Source organism: Ochlerotatus camptorhynchus, unplaced genomic scaffold, assembly GCF_037179485.1.
Source record: "Ochlerotatus camptorhynchus isolate MF236.1 unplaced genomic scaffold, CSIRO-AGI_Acam_v1.1 ptg000443l, whole genome shotgun sequence".
NCBI classification, from domain to species: domain Eukaryota; kingdom Metazoa; phylum Arthropoda; class Insecta; order Diptera; family Culicidae; genus Ochlerotatus; species Ochlerotatus camptorhynchus.
Window position 1 is genome coordinate 2,953,557 of NW_027040929.1, and position 20,844 is coordinate 2,974,400.

Sequence of the window (20,844 nt, forward strand, 5' to 3'; positions counted from 1 at the left end):
CCATCACACAGCAGCCATATTTTGTCAGCATCTTCTCGTAGAGCTTCCGTGCCCGAGTTTTAGCCGTCGATTGTTGCCGCTCATCGCGGTTTGGGAAGTTCTGTACCTTGTATGTATGTAGTCCAGCTCTCTTCTTTGCATTCTGGACGTAGCTCTGCGACATGCCGATCTTTTTAGCCAAATCACGGCTTGAGACGTTGGGATTTGCTTTAATCATCCGCTTCACCTTTCCCTCCGTCTTTTTGTTCTCCGGTCCCGGTTTTCTTCCAGCTCCTTTGCCGTGGTCCAACGTCAACCGCTTCTGGAACAGCTTCAACACTCTGGAGACGGTTGAATGGTGAATGTTCAACATTTTTCCCAACTGCCGGTGCGACAGGTCAGGAAATTCCAGGCGTTTTGAAAGAATTTGTTCTCTCAACTCGCGTTGGTTCACCTCCATTTTCGTTGAATCGAAAATCACGACTTCGAGTTTGACAGCATGTACACAATACACATCAATGAGAAAGTGTGCAAAATTTGGTTGATTTTTACCCAATTGTGAAAAAGTTATGCCCTGTTGAATGTGTCGCAATAATTTCGTGTTCGCCCTTTAACCTGGCACCGGCACAGGTTCTTCCATAATATACAAGCTATTTGAAAGGCTCAGGATACACTTGGGCTTACTTTGTTTACATACAAAACTGACGTCTAATATGAGAAGCATATCGACAGTGAGTATGCAAAAGGGCGTATACGCGATGATCGATTCTCTTCGTCGATTTTCTCTTTTGTTAATAACTCGCCAGATTCAGGTTTTCTCGGTGCGTTTGCTGTTGCTTTTGATAGCCAATACAACCTGTTAATACTCTGTATTGAACAAATTCTAGAAAAAATTTTCGCTTATCTGTAGCAATCCAAAGAGAAAATCGATGAAGAGAATCGATCATCGCGTATTCGCCCTTATGCATGCTCACTGTCGATATTCTTAAAGGGAGTAAACGGAGTAAGCAGAGAAAAAAAAATCGATGAACGTCGATTAAATATTGAGGTACATTGAGTTATTCGCGGGTTACTTGATGCAAAAAAGCAACTCAGAGTAAACCTGACTCACCCCTGGGCATAGACCAAAACAGAAAAACTTCAATAACTCAGTAATCTTTGAGATTTTATAATAGGCGTAGATTTTTTTTTACTTCAAATATGACCTTCTATCACTCCTTAAATTATTTTCACTAAAGGAACCGAACACCCTGTATATATCGGTTATTAAACATTATCTGAAAGGGCTTTTCTGAGCACAACGAAATTTTTTTCGATCCCACTTAAAGATTTTAAGTAAAATAATAACTTCGCTTTTTGACACTATACTAACAAATTGACTTTTTTTTATATATAGTCACTTTAACACTCTAGGGTCATTCGTGACTTGTCCGGGGTGAGAGTTGAACTCGTGACTTTGGCGTGAGAGGTATTGATGTTAACCACTACGCCGGAGTCGCCCCACCAAATTGACTGTTTTCTCCCATAAAACATCACCTCTGAGGGGCGCTATGATGGTATTGCACTTATTCATAATAGTTCCAGTGGACCAAAATTTATGAAATGTAGAATTTTGGATCCATTTTTAAAGCAGTTTACAAATATGCATTTTCCTCAATACCTCTAAAGATCCTAATTCTTAACACATAACATAATTTCCCGAAATTTTACCTAGTGACTGTTCGGCCCAAACACTGGTACTCGATATGATAACCAGTTAGCATATTTTTGAAGTTCTATTGATTTTATCATCAACATCACAGAATTCAAAAGCTCTACACTTTGACATATCGAGTTACCGAATCAAAAAAACACAAAAATACACGGTTAGAAAAAAGTACCCAAAATTAAGTTTTTTTCACTCATCTCGGCACTATAGTAAAGGAACCCAACAGTAGGTAAAGCGGGTCAAAGTAAATTTCATTTACTTGTGTGCAATTTGTATGGAATTTTCCACTGGCTTTTTAACCAACAGTAGGTAAATATGATTATACTCAACGTTGGGTTCCCACACTTTACTACCCTTGTTGGGTGGTTTTGCTCCTCCGTTTTTGACAACATTAGAAGGAGAAAAGGAGACAAACTAGTCAAAAGTAGGTAAAAGTCAACTTTCCGTTGGGTGCTTTTTTCTTACCGTGTAGATCATCGACCAAAGGAGACATCGACTTGTAGAAATATCGACTTATGGAGGGTACGAAACATAAACAAATGAAGGGACCGCATAATCCATCGAGTATTCGAATATCGAGTTGTGGAGAGTTGACTGTAGGAGGGGGGGGGGGTATATGGGGTTTTTCCGTTAACCAAATTTTCCCATCACATTCATTAAGGCAACAAAATAGTGTGATGAATAATGATAATATATAAATAAATACCCGAACTGCTGTTACCTGTACCCGACCCAAACCCACCGTACGGTATGGGTCACCTTTCGGATAAAAATACTCGTACCCAACCATTTCCAGTTTGCTGGAGAAAATAGCATCCAAGGTGGACGACGGGAAGCTTTCATAGACAATGCCCTTGAAAGAAAGTTAGTAATAGAAAACAGACAAGTCATTCCGCTTCAACCCTGACAACTGCCATCGGTTGATCGAATTCACACTCTGGCCTCTCAACTCAACACAGTGCACCGGTGGGGGTGGGTGGCAACAACGGCAAACAGCGGGAAGAACCGGAACCGGAAACCGGCAAGTCGACGACACTGACGATGACAGAACGCCCTGCAAAGCCAAGCAGCCCAGGACAGCAACACATTTGCATGTGTGAAAAAGTGTCCCCGTCGAATCAATGCCTTTGTCGGGTGTCGTCGGTGGTTGGTCTTGACTCCCCCGCGAGCGCACCGGCACATGCGATTATAAATGCAAATCTAAATTAATAACATTTATCTCGTTCGCAATTCCCATCTATTAAACGTTTTGTGTTCCATTCCGAGGGCGCACAACGGCGACGAATCCTGCCCTGGCTGGAAACTCTTGGACGGAAATGTGTGCGTCACCCGGTCCGTCGCGTTTGCATGTATGTATGTATGTATGAATGTATGCATTGTGTGAACATGGGTGCTGAATAAATTACGCCCGTTTCGAAATTCAAACACGAATCTCGCGAGTACCTTGCACGTGAATACAATTATTATTATTTCGTTCGCTTCTCGGTCTGGTTCCTGTTGGAGTATGTACCCAGGAACCCTCTACGGTAGGATTCGCCACACCTGGCGCTCTAAAATCCGGGTGACGACGGTGGTGGCATCGGGTTTATGTATGAGATTAACATTAATTTTCACGACTGAAAATTTGTTTTAAATAATGAATTTTGAACTCTATGTTGAAAGGTGGATTTTGAAATATTATCATTTCGTGAAGTTTTTTTTTTTATTTTAATTTTTTCACAGCTCGGGTTTGATAATACCACGTGCGGTCACAATCCTTGCCCAGAGGCGAAAATCCTAGCAACTCGATTTGAATTTCATGATACGTATGCATGAGAATGTGATTACCGCTTGTTGAGCTTGGCTTTTCCAACGAGCGCGGGAAATGTTTGAAATGATGAATGAAATTATTAAATTAATTACCACAGTGCCGCCGTGCAGACTCCAAACAATTCGTTTAACAAACCGGAAAATTGTTCCTTCTACGTTTCGTGGGTTTGAAGTAATCAGAGTGAGCGACGACTGTTTTGGGTTGCTATATAGGGAACCACAGCAGGCTGTGAGAAAAATGCATCCGATCGCAGGAATTATTTTGGTGTTTTGGTAGCTTCAGTTTTATTGCCAAATATCTTGGTGAAGTCCAGGTATAAATATGCAAAAACAATTACACTCGATAGAGAACCAAACGACAAACGTAGTTTCTTAACTATTTCGCTATAAATAAGAATGCTGCGGATTTTTGTTGTTGCTTCCTTTCTTTTCTCAAATCAAATTCTTCTCTGTCAATTTGTTTGTTGCTCCACTCGATTTTTTGAAATGCAATTGAAATCTTACCGTGACTAGCTTAGCAAAACGAAAATATAGTAAACATAAACAGCAAAAAAAATAAACGCAAAAACACTCGATTTGTAGAAAGCCGTGCACTCCTATGGATGTGGACGCGCTTTTCCGTTGAGCTTACAGTTACTAACCGTATTCTATCCTCTATTCTTAGGTGATATGTTTGGTTATAAGAATGATTGTTTTTTCCCTTAGTGCGACTAAATCTATTCAACTTAAGCTAAGAGTTTTCGATGAAAATATTTTTGTTTTTGCTCATTTCTCTTTGATTTGAGTTTCGATTGTTGTATTAAGTACCCCGTAAGCTACTAGCACCGTACTCTACACTAGTGTTCCCATATTAGTCAGGTCATCGTCCGGAGGTTTTGTGGGCCCTTCCAGACCATGGTGCTTCATCGGTTGTGCGTAGATTGCTGAATTGAACAGCTGCTTCGGACAGATCTTATCGTCCAGCATGGTGTTGCAGTTGTTTCCCAACTTGCTGTTGCTTTGAATGAATTTGTTGATCTGGTGAACGGAAATTTGAGCAACTGTACTTTGAGCCGTTACTGGAAACCGTTGGCTTCGAGGAAGTGTGTGAGAAACCGGCTGTTGTTGCTGCTGATGTTGTTGTTGCTGCTGCTGTTGTAGCTGCTGCTCATTAATCGTATACAGAGGGTAACTGTTCGGAACAGGAGATATGTTCTGGAGTGGTCCGGCAGCTTCCGCCGCTGGACCCATCCTTCCGATACTGAGCACCGGATTTGGTTGTGAAAAGTCCATGATTACGTTGGCTTGCAACTCTTGATCTTGAAGTTCATCTTGCAGACATTTCAGCAGGCAAGACTTCTCCCTCAAAACCATATCGGAATGTTTCAAAGTCTCATCGATCATTTGAAGTTCGCTCTCACTCTTCTCCAGGTTTACGTTCACCTTGGACAAATTATCCTCAATCTGAGTTTGCGACTGATTCGGAATGTCCAGCTGATAGCGTCGGATTCGATCGTACAGCTTCACCGCCGTTTCTTCCTCCTTCACAATCTGCTTATTCAACTGCACAATCTTTTCCAGCATATTGATCTGCTCCTTGATGCTTCCATCCTTCTCCACCGATGTAGTCGGTGATTCGGCGTCCCGTTCGATGCAAGATTCGATTTCGGGGGATGCTGCGGTGGTAGCTTCTGAGGTGACGCCACTGTCACCGGTGTTGCGATCGACTTCCGTCGTTTCCGGTAGCCCTTTTAGGTAAGTTTCAAGGAGGTAGTTTTTCCCGTGTGCTCGTTCGCGAACTCGGTGTCGGTCTTCTTCGATTTTGCTGATCTGAAGCTCGCGATCCCTAGAATAGTAAAGACAATTGGATTATCAATGAAGGAAATCATAGCGACCAAACCATTAGTTTAAGATTATGTCAGCCAATCTTTTGATGTGAACGATATAGGAGTGGTTAATTCAAAGATTTAAATAAACCCTCCTAGCTTTCTCACAATAGATGTGGCGTTTGATTTGCTCAAATAGCTCATATACAATATGCAAGAAACAGTTATATTTTTCACTCTCTAAATCTTCCATTGAGAGTCCCGTTAGTAGAATCAACGACGAACTGACATGACACTGGAGTATTTCGTTTGCCCGCAAATCTATTTGTCAAACGAGCGATTTGATATGTTAAAAGGGCGATCAGACCTGTCAAACGAGACAAATCTTTGCTCATGAAACGACGCGATCATTGAGTTAATGGTGATAGTGTTTAACATATTTTAAATATGGAACAGCACTTTTCAGTGCTCAACCTGCAAAACTTCTACCTTGTTTGACGCTTATTCATCTTCAATCATTGTTTGGACCCTACCCGTGGTAATCCTGCTTGAACACCGATTTGGAAAATTCCTCTTCGATCCTTCGGACTCTCATAGTAATCTGCTTGTAAGTTGATTTGGAGAAGCTTGGTTCTGCCGTCATGTCTAACGCAAAAGAAAAAGGCAATCGTTTGATCCCCCTTCTGATGAAATTAAATTGAGCAATCAATTTGATATGCTTACGGATGACGAGAATGATTCATCATCCAGACAAAATTCCATTAAACATTCCCGGCTTAATGTCAAAAAGGAAAGGTTCCCCCTATTGTTGTAACCACTTCCGATTTCCATGCTCTTCGCTAGGAATATTTGAACTTCTTTCAATTTATGTTTTCACTCCAAATTGGCCGCCGGGCTGAGAAGCAATACACATTTTTTACTTATGACACCAACACTGAACGTCTGTTCAAGGTTTTCTTGAAAGGTCTGCTCAATGGTGAATCCCAGGGTCAGATAAAAGATGAATTGACTAAATTACTTGGCGTTGAGCCTGTCCAAGAAATCAAAATGAAAATGAAATCCCGTCCCGTCGATTCGCGCAACGGGATTTCTAATGATTTTTATTTAGTTCACTTCAAGTCTTGTGAACCAAACAACCTTAAGGTCTTAGAAAAGGCTAGCCTTATGCTCCTTGTCCGAATAAACCTTACCCAGTGTCGTAAGTGCCAGGGATGGGTTCACGGAACCAAAGATTGCTACATGCCAGCTAAATTCATGAATTGTGGTAATTCCTCTCACGCATTTAAATTTCATAGGATCCTAAGAAATTTAAATGTTCAAATTGTGGTGAAAACCACAAATCAATTTTTTTTTAATGTTAGACTCACAAAGCGTACAATCTCGTTCTAAGCGACAGATAGGAAACGCTCCACGCTTCAATAAGTGCATTCCTTAAAGGATTAACGATGTGAAGTGAAGTTGATCACCAATCCGCACAATTTTCGTTTCTCAGCAATTATTTCTCATGTTTTAAAATAAGTAGTATGCAGTATTTCATTGAGTTTTTTGAAACATTACTTTGGAAAAGTTTTCCCCTAACAAACGTAGCATTCTACCACTCTAAATGTACAAATTTGTGGAAGTGTTAAAATATTCAACTTTTAACTGTTCTCAAACATCCTATCAGAATATTTGAACATAAAATTACTTATTCAAATTAATTTTGGATCTGAAATAAGTATTGTTAAAATTAATGATTAAATATCATAAACATTATTGTATGTTAAAATATTTGTCAATTGCCTACATTAGGCCGTATTTTTAACTATGTCAAACAAAAAATGCAATTTTTTGTAAACCACAACTAGGGGAAAACGACCAATTGTTGTGGTAGTCCCTATTATTGCGGTATTCGATTAAATATCGATTTTGACGTAGGACTACGTTTTTGATTTCTATATGGGGGTACACTTTGTGAAAACCGAAAATGGAACATGTAACAAATTAAGAAAGATTTTGAACGTAATTAACTCAGCTCTCCCTGGTTCAATTTCAATAAATTTATCACCAATCGATCAGAAATATGGCTACGCATCGATATACGAGATACGCGCATTTCGTCTACAATGTGCAAACTTCTTCAGTGTCTTGTACTAATACTCGACTGAGTATTAGTACAAGACACTGAACAAGTCTGCACATTGTAGACGAAATACGCGTATCCGTCAAGGATAAGCAAATAATGTAGTGGAATTAAATGAAAAATAATAATCCTTCTCTCTCTCATTATAACGAAAGGCTGCCTGCAAGCAGTGAGCTGCAGAACCCAAATAAGCAACCATCAAAGGAGGAAGAAGCTGCACCGCTATGCTAGGATTTGTTTTACTTCATATTTCACAAAATTGCTTTCGAGTGTTAAGACATCGTCTCCCGCAAAGTTTACATTGTTCCCTCTACCATCACGTACATCAGGGCTAGATAGATCTCCACAGGATCTATAGAATCCACGCAATTTCAAAAAAACCAAAATGCACAGCATTACGAAAAGAGGTCAGGTTTCAACCAATAGCAGATAGATTTTAATTCTAAACAAGCCAAACGATTGGAAATTTATCTACCAATCTGCTAAAATGAACACTTAGTTAATTTTCAATAGGTCACTATTGAAAAATACCAAATGTCCAACTGTTGAAATGGTGATCAAAATTATCACCAAATGTCTGAAAACAGCGCATTCCCTAACACAGACTTAAAAATCGAATTGGATGCGGTCCCACTGAACGGTGCTCATTCAATCACCGTAAGTGGTGGTGTCCAATCCAGCAGCAGCAGCAGCAGGAGTGCTTTCAACAACAACAACAACAACGAAAGGCTGCCTACAAGCAGCGAGCTGCAGAGCTCATATGAGCAACCATAGAGAAGGAGGAAGAAGACATTTGTCAAGGTCATCAGTTCCCGCAAGCAGCTAGCTATCAATGCTCAACCTGGTCTCTATAGAAGGTGTGGAATTGTAGGCCCGAATGTATTGGTGAGATTAATCATCGTCCGATCATTTTCCAGAACACGCTGGTAGGAAGTGTTAAAAATCCATATAGAATTTGAGAGAAGTGGGAATAATTCGCTTTGGGTGTATATTCAGTCCCAGAAAGCCAATAAAATCAAATTTGTGAGAAAATTAGCTCTCACGAGTTCAATCGCTCGAAGTCCCTCCTTTTTTACATATTCTGCACAAACGATACTTTCCGCCCCGCCCCATTCATATAATTCGGAAGGAAATCCTGTGAGGGGTGAATTGAATACACTTTAATACCAAAATGCACAAAACATAAAAATTCATAAATAACAAAAAAATCAAAATACACCTTTTAAAGTCGGGTAGATGAATCGAAAATACTCAAGTTGACAGTCCCTTGGATTCTCTTCATCAACTTTCTCTTTGAAATAGATACTACAAATTTGATACGCTTACAAATAAAAAACGGAAAGAGTTAAGATAATTGATGAGTGATCAATTAAAAGAACTAAATGTTCACATTTGTTCCGTCCACTAGCGGTCCTACGTCGAACTTCCGTTCGTGCCCCTAGGCACAGACCCTTCTACTTTTTTTTCCGAAAATTCTCGGTACCTTGGAGGCGAAAATTGATGGGAATCAAAGTTCATTTCAATTAAAAGCATTGTTCGATGAATAACTTTGAAATTTGATGAATTTAGTCCCCTTATGAACACTTTTCCATAAAGAGCCATTGTGAGTCTCCATTTTTTACTGATTCGTTACTTTGAGAAAGAAAATAGCTAATCATGAGATTTGGTATATAGAAGCTCAAAAAATATAATAAGGTGCTATTTTGTTTCCAAATGCATGTGACTATATGATGGATATTGATTTTATGAATAAAATGATTGATTTCTGCAGTAAATTCTTTACCTCAACAATAGGCTCACAGAAAGAACATTTTGCATATTACTGCGGCATGTGTTCATCTTATTTGAAAATCTATACTTCACTAGATATAAGAGATTTATCCATCCTAACATATTAAATTTTCCTAAATTATACCTGTTTTATGACGTCAGTTCACTAATACATTGAAATGCTAATTTTCTACGCACTTCAATTGTGTTAATCTTGTATGTTTACATAGTTGAACCCGGTCTGTCATATTTTCATTTACAAAACAGTGAAAGTAAGATACCAATCGGAATGAATTCTGACAATATAGTGAGAATACTTCGGAACAAAACTAATAACAGTGAAGAAACGATGCACAAATGCATCGAATCGGTGAAAGCTGGCGGAAAATCCGTTTGCAAGGCATCTCAATTGTATGGTGTTCCGGAGTCTTCGATTCGATTTCGCTTGAGTGAAAAGTGGTCCCCCAACTGTGCTCTCAACTGATGAAGAAGGAACATTGATTTCATGGATAAAGGAACTGGAACGTAAAGGATTTCCTATCGTGAAAGAGGCTGTGTTTTTAAGGATCAAGAGATTCCTCGACGAAGACCAAAGACCAAATCCAAACAAACACAATGCTCCTGGTAAATTTTATTTAAGGTGTTATATTTTAATAGTATAATTAATCCCTATTTAATGTTTTCATTGCAGGCCTGAAGTGGTTCAAATTTTTTTTTGAAATGGCATCCGGTTTCGGATTGGCGTGGTTAAAATGATGGTGAAACACTAACATTGCTGCACTTCGGACCAGTCCTTCAGAATGCTATGAAGAGTGGAATTAAGAAAGAGAGCATCATAAATGATTTCAGAGTGTGCGGTTTGTACCCATTCAATGTCGAAAACGTGGATTTTAGCAAATGCATAGCCAAAGCGTACTCGTCTGTACTATCAGTAAGCTACATAGCTACAGAGAGTGAAAATGTTTCGATAAATTCATCACCAGCTCAGCCAGGTACCATTTTTCCAACTTCGAATAATTCGATTGAGATCATTGAAGATACTCCAGTTATGCTGATTTCATCTCTTTATGTGAAAGAATCAGTCTGGATCCCGTGTACTACGATTAACGAAGCTGTGGAGAGTATCGAAACCGCTCGCTTACATCGAATAATGTCAACGACGGATCTGACTGAGGATCAACAAGTCATACGATCGCTTTATGAGAGACTCCTCAAGCCATTTCATTACCAAATTCCACAGACGTTAGAAATCCCTACCTTGGACGGTGATCCTGTTGACTTGAACGACGAACAAAGAGAAACTGAACTTGTCGAGTTATCAATAGGTAGGTATCTAGCATTTTTAGATTTATAGCATCTTATTTCCATGGAGATATTATTTTTCAGATACATTACCAATGGCCGAAGATGACCCCGTCGGATTTGAAAACGACGGACCAATTGGAATTGATTCACCTGATGTGTCTAACGTATGATAATACTTCGTCAACGCTAACGTCCCTAACTGATCCTAAATCGAGTTACGTTTTGAAGAACATTGCCAATGTGCTGAATGAAACTATTGACAACCCGTCATTTGAGCAAGCCCAGAATATTCATCATTCTCTTGTTCAGAGTGAAGATAAAAGATTGACATTGAAGAGAAAGACGAGTATATCATCCTTTTTGCAGTGTGCCGCAACTCCGAAGTGTGCAAAGACACATTGAAATTACAAACGCCAGTCTTATCCAATCCTAACAGCGAGAGAGAGAGAGAGAGAGAGAGAGAGAGAGAGACTTAATGAACTTCAACGAATTGAGTCTGAAAAGCAAAATGCTATTCTTGAGAAGAAAGCAAAAGCTGATCAACGAGCAAGAGCTAAACTTGAAGCTGAAGAGTTGAAAGAAGCCACCAAGGAACGAAAACGTGAAGAAGCATTACTGAGAAAAGCTGAGTGCGAAAATTTGCGGAAGGCCGGGATTGGTAACCGGAAGCAAAAACGATCGGCAAAATAAAGCGTTTGACGAACCAATGCAATAATATGAATTCTGTATAACTTTTCTCTTTCTGATAAAATGCGAATGTTTTGAAATAAAAATAGTAATAAAATAAAATAAGCAACCAGTTTCTCCTCCAGATTCTTGAAATATATAAACATAAATCCAGGGAATGTCAGACTAGTTGGTACAGAATTCTGGAGTTATTTATCAATGAAAATTAGAATCATTCATATTTTATTGCTAAGCGCTTACTATGGGTTTTAATAAGTTTTCAAGCATATTCTTATTTACTGCGAATGTACCTCTAAAACGAATTCTTTTTTGCAAGTTCTACACCGATTTGATTTTACTGTCGCAAACAATAATACCTACCACGCTACCACTCAATTTTCGATCAAAAGTATATTTTGTCAATACACGTGATTTAAGATATGTAGTCCAATGTCACCCCATCTGGCGATACCGTATAATGCTGATCGAATTTAAAAAACATGATTGCCGTGTCCACGATTTTTTTTTTAATCTTAGGCCGGAACAAATATCAAGCTTTTCTTTTGTCACCCACCCCTTCAAAATTTTGGAATATCACCAAGGGGAAATAAAATAAAACTTTCAGTGTATAATTATTTTTCGCAAATTCATTTAGGTATGGATACTCGCTTGCTAGATTTTATTATGTTGTTGTTGTTGTTGTTGAGTTTTTTTTAATTTAAAGCAAACGGTAAATGAGTATACGCGTATTTCCAGGCACAGTAGAACTTTAATGGACCACGTTTATTCCAATTAGCTCCCTTAGCTCAGTCGATAAAGGCGCAGCTACAAAGCAAGATCATGCTGGAGGTGACTGGGTTCGATTCCCGGTCAGGTCTAGGAATTTTTCGGGTTGGAAAATTTCTCGACTTCCCTGGGCATAGAGTATGATTGTACTTGCCACACAATTATACTAATGCAAAAATGGTACAGGCATCGAAAGCTCTTAATTAATAACTGTGGAAGTGCATCTAGAACACTAAGTTGAGAGCACGCAATAAGCTAATATGCCATACGCAATAAGCTTTAAATGCGAAGAAGAAGAAGAAGTTATTCCAATTTTGATTCCATTTGTTCAGTTACGGATACTGATTTGAAAATAACCGATCATGAGACTTTAGTGATTAATGTCTTAGACCATGTTAACGATAACGATAATTTTGTAAAATTGAAGTGCTGGAGGAAATATTCGATGCAAGCTGTTTCGAATCTTGTTGGGAGAAGCCTGGATTTTCCATTCGCGGCCGGTAACTTAGATGAATCTACAGCTGTTCTTAATAACGCTTTGAAAACGTGTACCAATCAACTAGTTGAGCAAAAGTTTGTTTCTTTGAAAAACTCGAACAGCTGGTACAATTTGGATCTTTTGCGTCTTAAACGGAAAAGGAACAAATGGTACAAAAAGATTTGTAGATCTAATAATGACAATCATTGGACTAGGTACACAATCGCGCGTATTAAGTATTCACAATCGATAAAGAAAACTCGTTGTGAATATGTTAAAAGGAAGATTGATCAGCATCAAAACAACAGCAAAGAGTTATGGAAAATTTTGAAATCTTTATTAAAACCTAGTAATTGCAAACCGCGGTCCATAACATTTAATGGCACATTAGAACAGTCAGAACAAGTAATAGCAGCTAAGTTTAATGATTATTTCGTAGATAGCGTTTCATTGATTAATCAATCTATTGAATTGGTCGATGAACCTGACGAAATAAAACAGCCAGTTAATAGTAGTTGTAGATTTGAAGTTTTTCACCCAATCACATTAGATGAACTTAGAGTTATTTGTTTTTCATTAGGAAAATCGGCTGGAGTAGATAATGTTAATGCTAGAGTAATTCAAGATTGCTTTCATGTCATTGGCCACATCTTGCTGGACCTTATTAATGAATCATTACAAACTGGACATGTGCCACAAATTTGGAAGGAATCTTTAGTGGTCCCTATTCAAAAAGTTGCTGGAACGATTAAACCCAAAGAGTTTCGTCCCATCAACATGTTGCACACATTAGAGAAAATTTTAGAACTTGTTGTTAAAGGCCAGCTGTTGGAGTATTTAAATAGTAATAGTTTGTTGATATCAGAACAATCGGGATATCGGGAAGGTCATTCTTGCGAAACCGCGTTGAATTTGGTATTAGTGAAGTGGAAAAATAACTTGGAGTGTAAAGATACGATTGTTGCTGTTTTTTGGATCTTAAACGCGCTTTTGAAACAATTTCTAGGCCCTTATTGTTAAGATCAATCAAGCGCTTTGGAATTACGAGTACTGCATATAAATGGTTTGAAAGCTATTTGTCTGGCAGAATTCAACGGACTGTTTTTAATGATTCAGTTTCCAGTCCCGTGGGGAATACCCTTGGAGTGCCCCAGGGAAGTGTATTAGGGCCCCTGTTATTTATTATGTATATTAATGACTTGCGACGTGTTTTACGATTTTACGACATTAATCTTTTTGCAGATGATACTGTGTTATTCATTGCAGCTAAGGATTGAGATGATGTCGTTTTACACTTGAATGAAGATTTGCGTTCTCTAAGTAGATGGTTGAAGTATAAGCAGTTAAAATTGAATACAAGTAAAACTAAATTTATGGTAATTTCGCGGAATCGAGTAAATGAGAACGTCTCTGTTGTAATTGATGATGAGACTTTTGATCGCGTTCGGGAGATTAAATATCTTGGCGTGATTATTGATGACACACTTAAGTTCAACTCTCACATTGACAATGTCATCAAGAAAATTGCCAAGAAGTATGGAATTCTATGTCGACTGAAAAACGATTTAACTATTGCCAGTAAAATACAGCTATACAAATCAATCATCTCTCCTCATCTTGACTTTTGCCCTTCCATTTTATTTCTGGCCAATGCAACACAAATATCGAGATTACAGCGCTTGCAGAATAAAATAATGCGTTTGATTTTAAGATGTAATAGATTCACTTCCTCAACTTTGATGTTAGACGCCTTACAATGGTTGTCGGTGAAGCAAAGAATTGTATATTCGACTATGGTGTTCATTTTTAAGGTAGTTAACGGTTTGCTGCCTCGATATTTGTGTGATCGAATTGAAATAGGAAGTGACTTTCGTAGATATAGTACTAGAAACGCGGTTGAAATAAGAACACCACATTTCTTGACTTTTGCTTCACAAAATTCATTATATTATAAAAGAATAAATGTTTTCAATTCGATGCCTAGACATATCAAACGTTTAGCAACACTTACAGAATTTAAAAGGCACTGCATTTCACACGTTAAAACTGTCTTTTGAACAGTTATCCAGTGTTTTTTTTTATGAATTGACAAATTATGTATCTTGACGAAGTTATCTCTAACGGATTATTTTATATGGATAGCTTTCATGACGACTTTTTAATAATTATTGTAGCACTGCAAAAACTATTTTTGTTCGCCACGAGGATGATGATGGATTTTTAATATTTGATTTAATAGTAGATTAATTAAAACAAAAGTAGTCTACAAAGGTTTGAGCCTCGCGCGCGTATTACGGATATAGAGGACTGAAATTAACATTTGATATAAAAAAATGCAATTTTTAAGCTTATTTGAAAGATACCTTGAGTTAGTAGTAAGTTTTCTGGCAAATGTTAGGGGCTCGTGAGCATTCCTGACATTGCTGAAAATTATGATAGCATCAGATTGCGAAGTTGCTAGTGTAATAGGATGCTTTGTTGATTGTTCATTAACTCTTGATTGCTTGTAATACTTATGAATATTTTAGGTGGACAAAAATGCGAACTAAGAGGTGGATGCCTGAGCTTTTCCACATTTATATCGCTGTAAAGTAACTGTAAACTCTAGAGGGAATTTATATCTGTAACTGAAACCAGTTCGATTTTGTTTGCCAACCTGGTTAAATTGTCATATTCAATTATCTTAAAGATAAATCGTCCAGCTCAAACCTTTGTTGGGGTAAGAGGTGGGACCATCATCATCATTGTTGTTGTATCACCTTGTTCTTTTAAAGAATTTTCACATAAATTTGTACTAGACCAGAACGGCATGACAGGTCCTTGAAATCGGATCAGCCGTTTTCAGTTGTTGAAAACGGATTTTATCGAACATCATTCCTAATCTTGTTTGGCAACTCACTAGGTAAGCCACCTTCAATCTGATCGATCCCTCTTGTTCGTTGCGCACATCTTCGTCTTGTCCCAGTCGGATCACTACAAAGAACCATTTTCAGTGGGTCGTTATCCGACATTATTACGATGTGCCCAGCCCACCGTAGTCACCAGATTTTTGCATTCGATCTACATTTCTTAACTCACAAACCTTCTACAATGATACTTAATGATTCACTTATTTACTACAGTGATTCAACAATTTCCGAGCTAAATCCAATCTTTTAAAAATTGGTTTAAAATTTTTAGAAGTGAGACCAAATAAGCAACGATTCAGGAAATTCCTAAATGAGGTGACACTTTTCAAAGCAGAATCAAAACTTTTTTGAAGTGATTTCAAACTTTCGAATAAGTCATCACTATTTTTATAACTGAGTCTAAACTTTTCTTTTATGTTATTAAATCATTTTTAAAGTTGTCAAAACTTTCCTGAAGTGATTCAACATATTCCAAATCCAATCTTTAAAGAATTGGTTTCACATTTTCTGAAGTTAGGCAACATTAGCTGATTAATCCTTTTCCTAAATGATTCAAAGGTCTCCTGCATTGATTCAACTTTTTCCGAACTGAACTAGTCAGAACGGATTTGATATTTTCCTAAGTGAGCTCCAGATTTTTGTTAACTGCTTTGGCATTTGGCAAGGACACAATCTTGCTTAGTGAAAGTGTAGAAAGTTTTCCGAAGTGAACCGACAATTTTTTTAGCTTAAATTTTCCAAATTGTGTCCAACCTTTTCTGAAGTGGTTAAAAACCTTCCTTAGGGAGTCCAAACTTTTCTGTTGAGTGATTAAATTATATTGAATGTTAGTCTGAGCTTTCCTGACGTGATTTACCTAACCTTTAACGTAGATTCCGCTCCCTTAGATCCCTTCCTCGTTCTTGTGAGATTCACATCCTTTGAAAATTAGTCTGAGATTTTAAATAATGGACCTTCGTGTGTTACCTGATGGTAGATTTTTTTTTAAAGCAAGCACAATTGTTGAGAAAACTGGGTTTACATCCACAAAAGTACGTATTTTTATAGAAATTTGGGTTTCTTGATCAGCCAAGTTGGATTTTGGCTCCGTCCTTTGAAAAACAGGCTTGGATGTTATGGAATAGACCTTTGTGAGTTCATACGTGATGGTAGATTTTTTTTTGAAGCCAGGTTGGATTCCCGAGTAGCACACTTTCATCACAATAAGTTACAGCAACTTGTTTATGACCGAAATAAGTCGTATATAAGTTTCAACAATTGATTTGTGACATGCGTGCTACTAGGGTTTCGGTTCAATCTTTTGAAATTTGTACTTGGATTTTATAGAATGGAACTTGCTGATTAACGAAAGGACGAACCTGGTTAATATTCACAAAAGAAGGTATTTTCATAGAAAATTAATTTTTCTGTTTTTCCGAACTGAATTTTGGCTTCTACCTTTGAGAAATAGGCTTGTATATTAAAAGAAGTTGCTGAATCCATACGTAAGGGTTGAATTTCTTCAATTTTTGAGAATACCGAGTTTAAATTCACAAAAGTACGTATTTTCATAAAAACTTTGATTTTCTGTTCTGCCAAGTTGAATTTCGACTCCGATCTTTGAAAATAGGCTTGAATTTTATAGAATGGACTTTGCTGAATCCATACGTGATGGTAAATTTTTTGAAGCATGCACAATTTCTTAGAAAACTGGGTTTGAATTCTCAAAAGTACGTATTTTTATAGAAATTTGGGTTTCTTGTTGAGCCAAGTTGAATTTCAGCTCCTTTCTTTGAAAAATAGGAGTGGATTTTACCGAATTGCTGAATCCATGCGTATTTTCATAGAAATTTGGTTTTTCGGTTCTGCCAAATTGCATTTTGGCTCATATCTTTGACAAATAGGCTTGTATTTTTTAGAATGCACCTTGCCGAATCCATACGTGAAGGTTGAACCGGGTTTGTAATTCGAAAGGTTTTTTTTTTGTTTTCCTTTTCTGCTAAGTTGGATTATGATACTATCCTTTAAATGTTATGCTTAGATTTTATAGAATTGACCCTGCTGAATTCATATATGATGATTATTTTTTAAAGCACACCTAAAGCCAGGTTTAAATTGACAAAACTACGTATTTTTGTTAAAATTTGGTTTTTATGTTCAGCCAAGATGGATTTTGGCTCCTTTCTTTGAATATTACGCTTGGATTGTGTTGAATAGATCTTCCTAAATCCATACGTCTAGTTAGATTTTTTGAAGCACGAACAATTGTTGAGAAAACTGAGTTATATTTGGATAGGGAGGAAGTATCGAAAACAGAACTTTTTTTCATAAGAACTGTTACGTTTGTGGTATTCCGCTTGATGGTTTATCCGGGATTTATCAATTCCCATAAATCAATTGCTTTGATCCTATTAATCTACATTATTACCAATGTTCTTCCTTGAAAGGATACAAAAACTTATGCGTGAAATGTCTTGTTGATAACTCGAGTGTTACGCATAATAAAGTCAACATTTGTGGCATTAGTGTCAAAAATCACGGCTTCAAAGAAGTTAAAGGCTAAGCCGGAGGCTAAGAAAAAATGTTAGCGTTTGAAATAAACGGTTTAGATATAATGTAAAACGAATTTTAAATGTTTTATGTTTTTTTTTTGTTTTTTTTTATCCCCCCCCCCCTTGACTGGTGCGAGCATCGAGTGACAAAAGAAACACTTGTGATTTGTTCCGGCCTTATTGAAGTCAAAAAATGTGCTTCATTCCCATACCACAACAATAGGACAGAACTACCACAATAATAGGACAAAATACCGCAACAATGTAGCTTAGTGTTGGCATTGGATTTATTTAAAAATAAATGAATATAAGTGCAAGACACGGTTTATTTTGTCATAATTTTTTAGATATTGAACCATTTTAGTCTCTCACTATGAGTTTCCACTCAAATTCACTACTCTGATTTTCAAAAACACACTTGAGATCCCAACTCTGCGCTTAGTTCCTCCATAATAGAGCAAGTTATCCTATTATTGAAATGATAACATCAAATTCTTCTTTAGTGTACACAAATCAATTCATACTTGGTGAATTATGAATTTTGTATTGCAAAATCTACAGGATCAACTTCATGCCAGATGCATTTAAAATCTAATTTTAAATTTAAAAAAAATTAACTTAGTAGGGGAAATGACTCTAATATTGGTCCATGGATCTAAGATTGGGCCCATGGCTAAAAATCTGCTATTTATCAATTTTATCTAGATGAACGCGTAATTGAGACGGTACTAAAGGATATTTTTGGTCACTTTTGAAAATTTATTCGATTGCTGAATTTATGTTTGGGCCCAAATTAGGGGCATCTAGGCCGACATAACATCCATTTTTATCTAGATGCAATTTCAATTTTCCCTATGCAATTTCAAAACGAAATTCGTAAATTAAAAAAGCATTTGCTAGAACATGTTTGAGTGGCATTTGTTTGTGTTCCAAACATATGGTTGCAAAAATATTCAGGTCTATCGATTAAAAGTGATCAACTTCCCCATGGTTAACGGTACTATTTCACAGAGAAATATGATGAGCGAATTCAGTGGCAAAGAAGTCAATAGTCCGGTAGCCGATAATAAATCTTCTTGATTTATTTATAGCCATTGAATCCAAATCACCCGATGAATAGAGAAATATATTTTTGAACTAAGTCGAAACTCTAAAACGCACTAAGATTTTTCAATACACGGCCACCGTGATGTTTGATATTCATGATTAATGATCTTCACCAATCAATCCACAACTCAACAATAAAATGTAACCAAAATCAAGTTACAACATTTTACATTTCTCGCGCTCCAATTACAACATGAGCTCTATTTCCGATTGACAAATGAACCATATAAAACCGAATTCATCAAATGGTGGTGGTGACATCTCTCACGGAATGGAAACTCCCCGCCGGGTTTATTCCATCATCGTATCGTCGTCGTCATCGGACCCCCTTGACGATCGATTAATCAACTCTAATCGCTCCAAATTTAACACTCCATTTTATGACCGTTGTCTCATTATTTGAAAAACTAAAGCGTCGGCCTTCATGTCACGAAAAAAGCATCAACCCTCACTGGGAGACCTCCAACTGAGTCAACGTCGTGAGTCGGATGGACCCAATTAAAGTGGATATTCATCAACTCGAGCAGCTCAAATCTTGTTCAAACAAAAAGCTAACCCCTAATGTCACCTCACCAGCACTCGTTGGCATGTCGTTTTCACCCGTATTAATTATCACCGTCACCATCTGAAGCCATTATCGCTTCATTGTTCTGTGCTCACCTCAGTTTGGACAGTTGCTGTTGAATAATGTCCCCTTGTTCCAGAATCAGTTTCATGAGGCGCTCGATCGAGTTCTTGGACGACTTTGGATGGATCGTCGTGCCGTGAGTCATCCACGCGAAGGACGTTTTCGACGCTCGGTGACGCTTCCGGCGCACTATTGCACTGTTTATGCTCCCCGTGGGGCTCCCACGGCCACTGTCTTTGTCGCGCTCGGTGGGCAACCCGAGCACGCCCCCCGTCGTGGGTGTCATTGACATTCCATGCGACCCATCCGTCTTGCGGAGGATGAATTTTACCTGCAAAATAATTGGAATTTAAACCTTCTGTTGATCGAAGATGATTTATGATACTACCTCTGGTTGTGCTTTTCCCCAAGCAGACCAAATCTGGAGGATCTTCGTCTTGCCGTCCAAAACCTGCTCCACTTGTCGCCACCGCTCCGTTATGCAATATTCCTTCGTTTCCGTTGCATTCGATCCTGCCGCCAAGTTTTCCTGCTGAATCAACGCTTCGATGAGATCTCCGCACGTCGTTTCTTCCGTCACCCCGGAGATAAACCTCTGCTCCCCCTTGATCCACACTGGGACTTCCTCCGTTGAGAAATCGCTAACCGTCCCACATGAGTCATCGTCGTCACTCTGGGACTCCTGTTCATCTTCATCTTCATCTTCGTCGCTTATAATTTCACTAGTCATCCGTGGTGCCATCAGCGGATGGTTGCTGGGCAGTACCCAGCATTCTTTGGATTTGCTGTAGACGCCATTGACAGGCATCTCCACAGGACCTACCGCGGCCATTGAAGCGATCGCCGCCGTCGATGCACCCGTGGCCAAAGGTCCATGACCAGCTGCGGCGCTGCTGCTGCTGCTGCCGGTGAGACGATTGACGGCGGCCTGAGCGGCGATGTTCATCGTTGTTGCTCTAATTGCTGCTTCCTATAATCAGACCAAGCGATGCAACTGGTCCAATCCGTAAGGATGGACATGATAACCGGTGCGGCGAATGGTGGTGGTTTTCGCTGCTACGATGCGCTGAAAGGGAAAATTGGGGAAATGGAAAAAGAAACGATAATTTGAGTATCGGTTCACAAGATTAAGACGGAGATGGAGGCGATAAATAAGGGGAAGTCGAAAAAAGAACTAAACTCATATCGTGACGATAATTGCGTCCGACTGCGTCGACGTGGGTTATGCAACAGGTGCAGTT

The 20,844-nt window shown here is 38.3% G+C and overlaps 2 protein-coding genes across 2 annotated transcripts in view; one reads left to right on the forward strand and one right to left on the reverse strand.

The window, feature by feature from the left end:
* Nucleotides 1–4,306: 4,306 nt before the first annotated feature.
* The window catches only part of LOC135711847 (ras association domain-containing protein 9-like), an 85,844-nt gene continuing 69,306 nt past the window's right edge, over nucleotides 4,307–20,844 (reverse strand). Inside the window, exons 2-4 of the mRNA XM_065234817.1 lie at nucleotides 19,992–20,669; nucleotides 19,636–19,934; nucleotides 4,307–5,321 (exon numbers count right to left, since the gene is read on the reverse strand). Coding sequence (XP_065090889.1) covers nucleotides 4,328–5,321; nucleotides 19,636–19,934; nucleotides 19,992–20,549 — 1,851 coding nt within the window. The 5' untranslated portion in view covers nucleotides 20,550–20,669 and the 3' untranslated portion in view covers nucleotides 4,307–4,327. The remainder of the gene's footprint in view (nucleotides 5,322–19,635; nucleotides 19,935–19,991; nucleotides 20,670–20,844) is intronic.
* Nucleotides 9,966–10,668, forward strand: LOC135711883 (uncharacterized; the record flags this gene model as incomplete). The annotated part of the gene is made up of 2 exons (XM_065234860.1): nucleotides 9,966–10,518; nucleotides 10,580–10,668. Coding segments are annotated over 2 exons (642 nt in total), but the record flags the coding sequence as incomplete, so codon positions are not given.